General features: G+C 50.5%; 1 protein-coding gene across 6 annotated transcripts in view; it reads left to right on the forward strand.

Annotated features, from left to right (window-relative positions):
* Window positions 1-12,060, forward strand: part of Ak8 (adenylate kinase 8) — a 118,554-nt gene that overhangs the window by 64,363 nt on the left and 42,131 nt on the right. For 5 of the 6 annotated variants that reach the window (XM_047525150.1, XM_047525153.1, XM_047525155.1 and 2 more), the window contains one exon: window positions 3,816-3,957. In XM_047525150.1, the coding sequence (XP_047381106.1) occupies window positions 3,816-3,957 (142 nt within the window). Of the gene's footprint in view, window positions 1-3,815; window positions 3,958-10,666; window positions 11,017-12,060 lie in introns of those variants that run through there. The other variant, XM_047525154.1, reaches the window with a different exon arrangement.

The raw sequence follows: 12,060 nt of genomic DNA on the forward strand, positions 1-12,060 counted from the left end.
GCAGATGAGCCCGCAGCTGTTCCCGAGGATGCACACCAGCACCTAGCCTCCTTGAGCAGGGCCCACCTGGTGTGGGGCAGCTCAGCCAGGACTCCTGGGTCTGCTGTCCGGCTGGGAGCCACGGCCCTGCGGTGCCCCTGGGGTGCTAGTTCAGGAAGGCAGGCGTTGAATCACCGCCACAGCAAAGAGGACCCATGGACTCACAGTTGTCACAAGTCCTGCAGGAAGCGTTGGGAGTCGCGATCTGCTGCCTCCTCAAGAGGGGCTTGTTGTGGTTTCTGTTCAAGTTGGACTGTTTCTGCTTTCGCTTGCTTCCCAGTCTCCCCATAAGTGGCCTCCCCTCTTGGCTGCCCCTGAGCTCTTCCTACTTCTCCCATGCCTTGTGGGTTTCCAGCCAGGACGGTACTGAATGGTGTCCTTGTCCCCTCTTCATGCTGGGGCCCTGAGCTCCGCAACCAGAGGGATCGGTTGACTCATGAGCATCAGGTGGGCCGCTCCTCTTTCCTGTGTGTTTGGATCAGGCCAGTTGTTGAGCTCCCCGCTGGAGGAGGGCTCCTCACGGTTGCCAGCCTCCTGCTGCTGAGATGCCTGGCCTTGGTTTCGGTCCTCTGTGACAGGCGCTGTGCGCTTCCCGGTTTCACTATGTAAACCATGCTGAAGCGGATCCTTTACAACCTCTTTCCTTTCTGGCCTGTCAGCTCATAGGTGTGCATTCTTAGACTAAGACTGCTGGGTCAAAGGGAAGGTACTTTTAAATTTTGATGCAAATTGGGAAGTTTCCTCCAGGTATCCCTTTGTTTACCAACAGGGCAAAAAAAAGAAAAGAAAAAAAGAAGTCTCTTTGGAGGAAAGGAAGCCTAACTGGTCCCCATTCTTCCCCAGCTGCGAAACCTTTCTGCACTGGGTTTTCTGGGGGTTTCCTGAGAGGCTTGGGAGCTCCAGGGCCACTGGGCAATGAGGCACTAGATCAGCTGAGGGCAAGTCACTTCAGCCACAACCTCATCAGGCCTCAGTTGCCCGACTGCGGGAGGTCCTGGGGATGACCTTGAGGCCCTCAAGAAGCTGCAGTTCACAGGCTAGGCCTCTGGGGCATCTTGGCTTCCAATGTCTGATTATTAGAACAATCGGAAAATACTTGGCCCCACATTGTCCTCACCACTGAACAACGAGGCCTTAATGGGCCTGGGTTGTCCACATTTGGATCTCAGCCAAACGTGACTGCATCAGAGGCCACCTCAGCCCAGACAAGCCAGCAGCCTCCACCATTGCCCTCTCTGCCTGGTACTCTCACGACTCTATGCAGGGGCTGCCACCTGTGGGTTGTTTGTCCCCGCCCCCTAGAACACAGACCTGCAGAGGGCAGGGCCCTGGAGTCCCGCCTAATGTGCAAAACAGAGCTGAGCACCTTGTCTGGCACCACCCACGTGCTGATAACCACGCCCTGGAGGAGCCCTGGGAAGGCTTATTTCTGCACGAGTTCTTTTCTAGGTGAAAGTACCCACCAATATTCCAGGTGGACCTAGACTGGAAAGGTCCATGGCAAATTCTCACCCCAGTGTTCCTAATCACAAGGTTTCTAGAATAGAGACTGATTATTTAAGCACACAGGACCTTTGAACTTACCTCCCACACCCCAGCCCTTCCCGAGTGGAGCCCTGATTTTCTGGGCCTTGGAGCTTTTGGAGGTGCTGGGTAGCTCCCGGCTCCAGGCTCCTGACCCTAGAGTAAAGACAACTCCTACTGGGGACAGGAGAGGAGGTCACTGGGTTACAACCCTGGGATGTAACCAAACACCTCAGCTGAGGTCCCTAAATCATTTGGTGGTCTCTAACTTCCAAGGCTGGCCTGCGGTCAGCGTCCTAGGCTCCCTGGCCACAGAGAAACCAGAAAATATTCATGAAGCCCTGCTCCCTGACACACATCTGGATCAAAGCTAAGCCATAGAGTGTCTACTGCATGCCAGAACTTTATACAGGGTGTTAACCCCTCATAGCGGACCCCTGTCCTCTTGCAACAGATGAGAGTCGGGCTGCGGGGACTGGTGGGAGTCCGCAGGTCAGGGCTGGGCTGGAGCCCGGGCTCTCCCCCTGATGGCAGCTTCTGCGGCCAGTCAGGCTGGTCCTGTTTGGTTAGCCGCAGTGACGCTTTTGAAGGGAGGCCTCTTATTCCCTATCTACTATGTGCCAGGCACTGTGTTGGGCACAGGAAGTTAGTAGGCCTAGTCCTTTGTCCTTGTGGGACCCACTGCCTTTTGTGAGAGGCAGATGTGAACCAGAGAATTACCCAGAACAAGGGAAGGAGGATGGTAAGTACAGGTGCAGCCCAGGCTGGGACCGGACCTTGGAGTCTTCTCTGGAGGGAATTTTCCCTGGTCCTGAGTCCCAAGGCCCCAGGGCAAAGCCTGTCCTGGACCAGGCCCACATAAAGGATGCAGTGGACAAAGGGAAGGGGAAGGGAGGCTCGTGAACAGGAAGGCAGGGTCCAGAGCTCGCCAGGCCCTGTTGGTCTGATGGGGGTTGGGGGGTGGGCATTGGAGAGCCGCTGCCAGGAGAAGGACAGAATCAGCCACAGCAACTTCTCATCTAGGCCAGCCACGTGTTCCCTCTTCTGTTCCTTCCTAGGAACTAGAGAAGAAAGGGTGGGAGACAGGAGAAAGACCAAATTCAGTGAGGTACACATTGCTTGGGATAAGGTTTGCGGTTCTTTGGTGACAGGGGTGGTACCCAGCACGTGCTGGCACGGAGGAGAGTCGCAGTTGTGGTTTATCACTCACCCCCAGGTTCACCTGCCTGCCAGCCTGGGGGCCTCTGAGGCTTCAAAGGTGCCTCAGGGCCACTTGCTAGCCGTGGACATTCAGTAGGCAGAGAACCATGCAGAAGCTTCCAGAGAAACTGCGAACACTCCGTCACTGTTGCTCCTGCAGACCAGCCCACTTGGGGCCCACCTCACAGCAAACAGTGGTAATATTTACCAAGTGTTTCTGGGAAAATGAGTGCAAAGTGCAGGAAATGCAGTGCAAATCGCTAGAACGCAGTACATCAGCAACAGAGGACATTTAATGAGTCTGGGAAGAAAGGTATGAATTTCAGGAAATGTCAGTCGCCGCAATGTCAACAAGAGGCTTCTCCATGTCTCTTCTCCGTGGGACTTTATTTCAGTCTCCAGTTACAAAAGATTCTTGAGAGATACTTGGGTCCAAGGATCGAGGAGGGGAGAACCAGGGATGGCAAGGGGCAGGGGTGCTTGTGGATCCAAATTAGCAGAGAGCAGCCGGGGCACCAACTAGACCACATTTGAGGAACACTAGAACTTTAGACAGGGTTTTGTGTTCTCCTGTGAAAAGTGATTGCTGTAAAACTGGACCCTTGTGGGGACCCTTGTGGTCACCCTTGTGTGACCTGAATGTTTGTGTCCCCCTTGAATGGCTGTGTCTAAACCTAACCCCAAGATGACCGTATGGGAGGTGGGGCTTCTGGGAGGAGGTTAGGTCTTTAGTGATAGGGCAACGGCCCACTTGCCACTGGAGGCCTGGGAACCACCCTGGCCACCCATGGCGATGGTGTCTTGTCAAGGTCAGGGAAAGGTCAAGGTCACCCAGGGCATCCCCCACCTCAGGCAGACAGGCCTCTTCCGCACCTCTCATTGCTAGGACTCAGAGGAAACTGGAAACAGGTGTCCACAACCTCGCCCAGGTGGGTCCAAGGGGCTCCACCTACGCACGCCTCTCCGGCAGGTCAGCCTGTGGGCCAGGAAGGCCGCGGCCCGAGGGCCACAGAGCAGCAGGCAGAGCCCTCACTCGCCTCCTTCCTCTGCAGTCCCTGACAGCGTCATCCTGAAGATGCTGACCGAACGCCTGGACCAGCAGGACTGCGTGCAGAGAGGGTGGGTGCTGCACGGCTTCCCGCGGGACGTGGACCAAGCACAAAGGCTGGACGGCCTGGGCTACGTTCCCAACCGGTGAGCTGCCCCTGCCAGGGTTCAGCCTGGGCGTGCGCTGGCGTTCTCCTCGGGCTCAGGGGACTGGGTCCACCGACAGGCCCAGCTTACAGCAGTCTTCCCGTGCTCTCGTGGTGGAATGGAGCCTGCTCTGCCTGTCCCCTCCCCGCGCGCCCCTTGCCCTGCGTGCTCGGAGTCGAGCTTGGGTTCAAGTCCTGGTTTTCACGCTCCTTGCTGGACCTGATTTCTTCATCCATCAGTGGAGATAAATACCGGTCCTGCCTGCCTTGTGAGACTGTTGTGCAGATCAACAAATAGCAGATCGCTTGAACTTTCTTGCTCTTACATCTTTGATACCCTCGGTATTTGTCTCTCTGTGGGTATGCAGAGTGAGTCTTCTCTGTCCCAGTGGTCAACATTTGTTCCAAAACCATGTTGAATGTTGTCGAATAGTCTGTCCTTCCTCCACTGGTTTGAGCTTGAGAGGAGCCACAGTTGTAGGGAGTATGGAAAGAAATGAAGACCAGCCAAGGCCAGGATACTAGTCAGAGCTCATGGTAGCAGGGGGAAGAACCTGCAGGCAGGCAAGGGGGCGAGGGTGGCTTCCTCCTGAGTGTGGGCTGCTGGCCCGCAGAGCTGGCCTGGCTCACTCAAAGTGGGCATCCCGCATGATTGGGAGGGGAGTGTATTTGGCTTTCTATACATTAGAAATGGTGGCAGAAGTAAGGAAAGCTGGGTCCTGACTCCTGGGGCCCATGGCTCCTTGCTGGACTTCCTGGGCAGTGGTTTTGGATTGTGGGTTCCAGTTCTGTTTTTATATATGATCTGGCCATTGTCCATTTGTATGTCCAGCCTCTCAAAATACTTGGGTCCCTTTCTGAACTTCCTGTTTCCCACATATCCATTTCTGCAGCAGTGCCACCCTGCTCGGCTCCATCGCTGGTCACATGTTTCAACAGTGAACGCAGGACGAGGCCCTCTCGCTGCTCTGTTATCTATTTACATACGTATTACTCCTGGTGTAGGCTGTGATACTTTTATGAGGGTGAGGGAAGACTGCCGTGGGGATTTGAATGGGAGCCGACTTCCGTTTGTAAGCTGATGCGTGGGGTCCGGCATGGAGTGTGTTGGGATGAGCAGCACTTTCCTGAGGTCACACTGTTGAGCATATTTCTGGGCCATGTTATCTGTGGTTGTTCTTGTCGAGATGATGATGAAGTAATTTCTCCTCCTTATTTTCTAGGGTTTTTCGGAGAACAGAAATGGTGTTGATTTTCCCTTATTGATTCTGTGCTCCTCCTTCTAGAACCCTCTGCCTGTCCCTGCAGTTGGTTCTTCTGCCCCTGCCCTTCTTTCAGCTACACTGCTTCCCTTGCTTGGCACCTTATTGGCTGGGCAGTGCTCACAGAGCCAGGGCCTGGCTGAGGGCTGTTTTCCTGACTTGAAGGACTGTCTTGGTGGGCAGCATCACTGTGCCACAGGCTTTTGGTTTGAGGGATATGATTTTTTATAAAGTTGCAGAATTAGGGCTCCATGAATGTAAAATGTCTGAAGGTGATATTGAATTTTATAAAGTCCATTTTAAGAAAATTTAAAAATTTTGACATATTCATATAATGACTTATGTCAATGTGTTTTCTAACAGTAAGTCAGGCTTCACTGGATCATGGCATATTAGTCTTTCAAAACTGCTTGTGGCAGGTAGACTTTTGACCCTGGTGACCTTTGCCCCCAGCTGTCATGCCTCTGAATGTTATGTGACAAAAGGGATTTTTCAAATGTAATTAATGTTACTGGTCAATTGACCTTAAAATAGAGAGGTCCCCCTGAAATATCTGGGCAGGTCAAAATAATCACATGAGCCCTTAAAGCACAGAGGACAGGAGAAGAAGCTGGAGAGAGTCTAAGCAGAGGAGGATCTGACACACCTCTACTGGCTCAAAGATGGCAGTGGGGGCCAGGGACAGCCAGTGAACCCTGGCGAGAACCACAGCCCTGGCCACCTTGGCCTTAGCTGGATCTCTGACCTACAGGAACTGTGAGATAGTAAGTCTGAGTGATTTTAAGCAGCCACTATATTACGACAGCATTGAGACACTAACCCACTCTGGCTGGGATGTACTGGGCTTGTTCTTATCTAGGGTTTTTTCATTTATGTGCATAATGTGGGTCCGAGCATTTGGAGTTTTTGTGCTGTCAGGCTTCAGTGGCAGGGTGCGATGGTCCCCAGGTCTCCATTCTCTCTCTTCATCCTGAAGAGTTCTCACGACTTCACGCTGACTGTTCCTGGGAGTGGGTCTTTTGCAGCAGAGGTGGCTTGTTAACAACTTGGTTTGGTTCACAGCATTTGTTCTATTTTATTTTATTTTTTTAAATATTTTTATTAGTTGTTGATGAACCTTTATTTATTTGTAAGTGGTGCTGAGAATCGAACCCAGTGCCTCACACATGCTAGGCAAGTGCTCTACCCCTGAACCACAACCCCAGTCCCTGTTCTATTTTAATTTCTCTCTTTTCTCATGCGATGAGTCTTTTTTTTTTTTTTTTTTTTTTTTTTGGGGTGCTGGGGATCGAACTCAGGGCCTTATGCTTACAAGGCAAGCACTCTACCAACTGAGCTATCTCCCCAGCCCCGCGATGAGTCTTTTCCTAGGAAACCAGCCCTTCTCCCCCACTGTGTCTTTAAGGGCATTAACATGATTTGTACACCTTGTGGTGTTTTCAGATTTTCTTCTGCACCTGTGGTCATTTTTTTTTTATTATTGCTAGTTTTATGTGTTTTTTTTTCTTTTTTCTTTGAGGATTGCTCTAACTAGTAACCTGGATTTTGTTTATTTGTTTGTTTTTTCTTTTCTGTTTTGTTTGCCAAAGAAAGTTTGCCAAAGAAATCAATTTTACTGATTTACCTGTATTCTATTTTCATGAACTTTTGCTTCTCTTGATTAATGACTTCTTTTTGTGTTGAGTTTACTTTGTTCTTTCTATAAAATATAAGCAAAATGCATAATCCACTCATTCTCTGTGTTTCTGGTTTGGTGCTGAAGTGGTGAAGGCTTTGAATTGTCCTCTCTTTGCAGTTGTAGCCGTGTCTCCTGTTCTTCTTGCATAATGTTTTCATTATTTTAAAGATATTCTGGAGGGATAGCTGAGTTTTCTACTCGAGAGTTGTTTAGGAGTTTGAACATTTTCATGTCATTGGCATTTCGTTGTTATTATTTCAACTTTTATTATTAGTGTTTCACTTTACTACAGAGTATGGAGAATTTAAGTATAGCCTCAAATTTTTTGAAAGTTTTCTGTGGATACTTATTCAGTAGGTACTTGAAAATAACATGTCTTTCTAATTTAAAGTTATATATATTAAGTCGACCTTATTAATTTTATAATTTGGGTCTTTTCTCGCCTTACCTCTTTTGTTGCTCATGGGTGGTGGTGGTGGTCTGTCTATCAGTCCATCAAGGACTAAGTGATTTGTTACCGTCCCTTAAATATTGTGTTCCTTTTCCTTTTTACTGTGTTTCCGTAGTTTTTATTCTGAATGTTTTGGTGCCGTATTGTTCGGCACACCGAGGTTCATGTTAGTGCCGTGCTCTGTGAAATGTATTTTGGTGAAAGTGACTGTCTGAGACCGATGACTGCTACTCATCGACTCCAGCACTCATTCTTCCCTTCTTCTGCAGTAACGAACCCTGCATGTCAGTGTCTGAAAAGAAAAGGCCCCCTTTGCGGTCTTCTTCATAGCTCTAGGGACAGGACCAGGTTCAGCCCCGTGAGCTGCAAACACGCAGCTGTGCCATTCTTCCAGAAGCCTGCTGAGGGAGCCACCTCCCTGAAGGAGTGGGACTTTTGTCTCTTTTGTCTTTCTTTTCTTACCTTTCGTTTTTTCCTAAAATTAATAGCTGCCTCGCTTTTTCACTTACTGAGTTTTCTGTGTATCCATTTGTTGAAATTTCCACACATAGTAGCCCCTCAGAACCCTTTTCCACAATGCCCATCACAGTATGTGATCTGTCGGTTCCAGTTTTTTCTTGGTGACTGCCATTACTCTCCTGCTTGGATTGGGTTTCTCTGGGCTTACTGCCTGGCAGACCTCCTAGGACTCTCCCTTACTAAAATCAGAGGGCCTCCCTTTACCTTCCTTCTGAGTTGGGGCCCCTGGTTCCTGGACACATCTCTTTCCCCCAGGCTCCCCTGGTTGGCCACAGTACATCCTCCAGTTGCTTCCAGGCAGAAGATGGCGTGACAGCACCGGGCCGTCATAGCTGAGATGCAGGGCGCCAAGCGAGCAGCACGCCCTCTGCCTGCACACGGTGCCATCCTGGGATCCCCCGTCGCCGTCAGACTGAAGGTTCCCCTCAGCTTCTCCCTGGTTAGATATTTCATATGTGATTTTGCTTTCAGTTTATTATATTGTTTTAAATGAGCACATCTCCCAACAGCTTCCCAGAAAAGGTTATAGGGAGGTAAAATTTTGTTTTGTTTTATTTTGGCACCTTGTGTGTTTGACAGTGTCTTTTTTTGTCTCTTCAAAAAAAGTTTGGTTGGGAGGGAATTACAGGCTGGAAATCATTTTCCCCTGTGTTGAATCTGACCAGTAATGCTGTTAAGGAGTCCATTGCTAATGGGTTCCAGACGCTCTTACCTTTTCCTCTCTGGGAGTTTGTCTCAGGTTCTGATATCTCGGGGGGAAGTTTCTATTATGTCCTGGGTATGGGTCTGATTTACTCCATTGTGCTGAACTTGGCCAGAAAGCCCGTGTCCTTGGGGTGTGGCAGTTCTCTGGACTTGGTGGTGATTGCCTTCTCTTATTTGGTTGTCTCTGGAGAGCCTGCTGTCTGGGCGCTGCATCTCCAAGACTGCCCTTCAAACTTCTTTTTTTTTTTTGGTGGTGGTGCTTCACACATGGTAAGCATCCTTCTAGATAACTTTTTTTAATTTTATTTTTTTATATGTAGTGCTGAGTATCAAACTCAGGGCCTCACACGTGCCAGGCGAGTGCTCTACCTCTGAGCCACAACTCCAGCTCCCTAGATATTTTTTAAAATATACTTTTCCCTCTTGCACTGTCTATCTTTGAGAGTTTTTGCAGAGTTCTCCTTTTATTTTCTCAATATTCCTTTTGTAGTTTCTTGATCTTACTACATGGATTATCTCTTGAAAATGTCAACAACAGGCTTGTTTTTGGTGGAGAGTGAGGGAAGAGAGGTTTCCCCCTCCAACATGATGTTTCTCTTGCCTTTTTCTTTCAAAATTCTGTTTCATTCTTCCTCATCTGCCTTTCCTTCTCCCAGTGTTGGGTTCCCATGGCCCACCACATGTCTCCACTCTAGGGCCATCTCCTGGATCTCCTAGGGCCTCCCTCCTTGGGGTCTTTCCCTCTGAGCTGCTCACTTCCTCAGGAGGGTGCTTGGTCTCCTGCTGGAGGGCCAAGGCCTCACCAGGGCCAGTGGGAAGTGGGTGGGTGAGAGGAGGCCTCTTGCTGCATGGGGGGCGGGGTGCATTGTTTTAGCTAAGCCCTGTTTGGGCCTCAACTGTGGTTGGCCTACTTCAGCCCAAGAGCCTATGCTTTATCCTCTGTCGAGAGGGTGCCCTTCATTCTGAGGAGCCAGCTCAGCAGGTGGAGTGAGGAGGGCCCTGGGCTTACTCTCCAGCAAACCTCAGGTGCTCCTGTCTGTAGCCACTGGCGTAGGTGGTGCCCACTCTGGGCCCTGGGGGACTCACACACAGCTGAGTGGATCCTCAGCTGGGCCTCTGCTAACCTGGAGTCTTGGATCTCTGAGGTGGCCTTGCTGGCTGCTGCTGTCCCACACGGTGGCCTTCTTCTGCCTGTTCTGTCTTCAGAGCCTCGTTCCCCACTTTTCCTGTGCAGTTTGGGGGAGACGAAGTATGCTGTGTGTTCTATAAGCCCACAGCCTGGTGTCTGTGGGTCTGCTGGGGCCTGGTTCTCTCACTCTCGTCTATTTCCTGTCCCCTGTTTTTTTTTTTTTTTTTTTTGCTGTTGACACAACTCCAAAGCTATTCGGAAGCTCTGGGGCTCAAGTGGAGCTGTAGACTTGTCCCCACTGTAGACAGAATGAAACTGGGTTTGATTTTTTTTTTTTAATGCGATCCGATTACCTTTTTCCTTGAATTGTTGAGTGTTTCCTACTTATTTTTGTTTCCTGTCCTTCCTTATGGTGTGTGCTTTCTTTGGGGTTTGTCATTGCTATTTAGGCTTTCCCCCTGCCCCCTTTAGAATCCGTGAGCCAGCAGCAAGCACGCCTGTAATCCCAGGCTCTCAGGGGGCAGAGGCAGGAGGATTGCAAGTCCCGGGACCTCCTCAGCCACTGAGCAAGACCCTGTTTCAAAATAAAAAATAAAAAGGGCTGGGATGTGGCTGGTAGGAGGGCGCCTGGGTTCAATCCCCAGTCCTGAAATAGATACATACATACACACATACATAAATCATCTGCTTCTAGTGCTACCAGTCTGTTCATGATTCCATCAAACCTATATTCCTCAATTTGTCAATTTTGAAGTGCAACAGAAGCCTTGACGCCTTCAGATGAAAGATGGAAGAAAATGATCAACTCCCCTTCCTGATCCACTTCTCGAGTTGAGGGTGGGGGGCAGGGAGGGCACCGCCGGGCATTTTTTTCATGCCAACCTATCATAGGCAGATTATTGGTTTCAATCTGCATTGATTAAGCTTTTCTTTCAAGAAACACAACAGTTTATCTTCTGTTTTCAGGTGTGATGGCTACACTTATGCAGTTTCACTATCTCTGAAACTGGAGTAAGAGTCCAGCACCTGCTGTTTACATGTTCCATCCTGTTTACCGACTGGTTCATCTTTCATCTGAATGGATTATGTCTTGGAGTCATTTTCAGCTGGGCTGCATGAATACTCAGCTTCCCAAATTCTTGTACTGGAGAAGGCTCTCTGTTATCCTCACTGTACACAGCGTCTGGCAAGAGTTCTCTGACCACACCCTCCAGCTCCTCACACGGTCCCCAGTCACCACCACTCTGCTCTGAGGTCTTCAGGGCCTGGAGGCCCCAGGGTGGTTTTCCATTCAGATGTGCTCCTTGTGTCGGGGTCCCCTCCCCCTCCTTCTCTCCTCCCTCCCCCTCCCTCCCTCTCTCCTCTCCCTCCCTCTCTCCTGTCCCCGCTCTGTTCATTTACCAGGCCACATCCCAGCCTCAGACCTGGTTCTCTTTCTTTTTTTTCCGCCTTTTCTCTGGACCATATGAATCCTTTCCACTTACGGTATTTGGAGACGTCAGTACTTTTCTGGCTAATTCCTTGGCTTTCTCCTCCTGGAAGGCCACGTATTGCCTCCTGGCTGTTTGTCTCTGCTGGCTCTGCCTTCCCTGCCTTGCTGCGGGGTGGGGTCCGCCCAGCCTGCCCTTCCTGACGCCTTGCTGGCTTTCCCGCAGGCTTGCCCTTCCCTGTTTTCACTTTGAGTCCTCCTACCGTAGCGCCTGCCGCTCTGCCATGCTGGGCATATTGATAGGGTTTCACCGGACAGCCTGATGTTTCCTGCAGTGATTCTTTTTCTAAAATGTATTCACTGCCTCCCCCGCCCTGTTTTTTAACTTTAGACCTTCCCCTCCCCTTTCAGGTGACCTCTCTATGCAGATAACTGGTCTCTGAGTAGGTCTCTGGGTCTGGGAATGGTGCAGCTGGTCCGTCAGTTTCCTGCTCTTGGCTAAGTCTTCACAGACAAACATTTTGTCCCGGAGTTCCTAGGGCTGTGAGCAAGGTGGCAGGGGCTGCTTCCTTCTGGAGGCCGGAGGGTGTTTCCTGCCTCTCTTTGGCTTCTGAGGCAGCCACACTCCTTGGCTCCTGGCCCCTGCTCCCTCTTCCCTCACCCCATCAGAGTCAGGATGGGAGAGGCCCTGGATGTAAGCCTGCCCAGTCCCTTGACCTGATCTCACCTGCAGAGCCCTCTCCGCCCCCCCCCCCCCCAGTTCTCCTCAACTGTGAATTAAATCCCTCTGTGTGCTGGAGGGTTTCCCAGTGGGAAGCCAAACATCTGTTCCCTTCCAGGCAGCAGGGACACAGCAGTCTCCGCCTGAGTCTCCCACCCTCTCCCCACTGCCAGAGACAGTCCAATCAGCCGAGGGTCCAGCTGTCCCGTC

Source organism: Sciurus carolinensis, chromosome 14 (genome assembly GCF_902686445.1).
Source record: "Sciurus carolinensis chromosome 14, mSciCar1.2, whole genome shotgun sequence".
Lineage (NCBI taxonomy): Eukaryota > Metazoa > Chordata > Mammalia > Rodentia > Sciuridae > Sciurus > Sciurus carolinensis.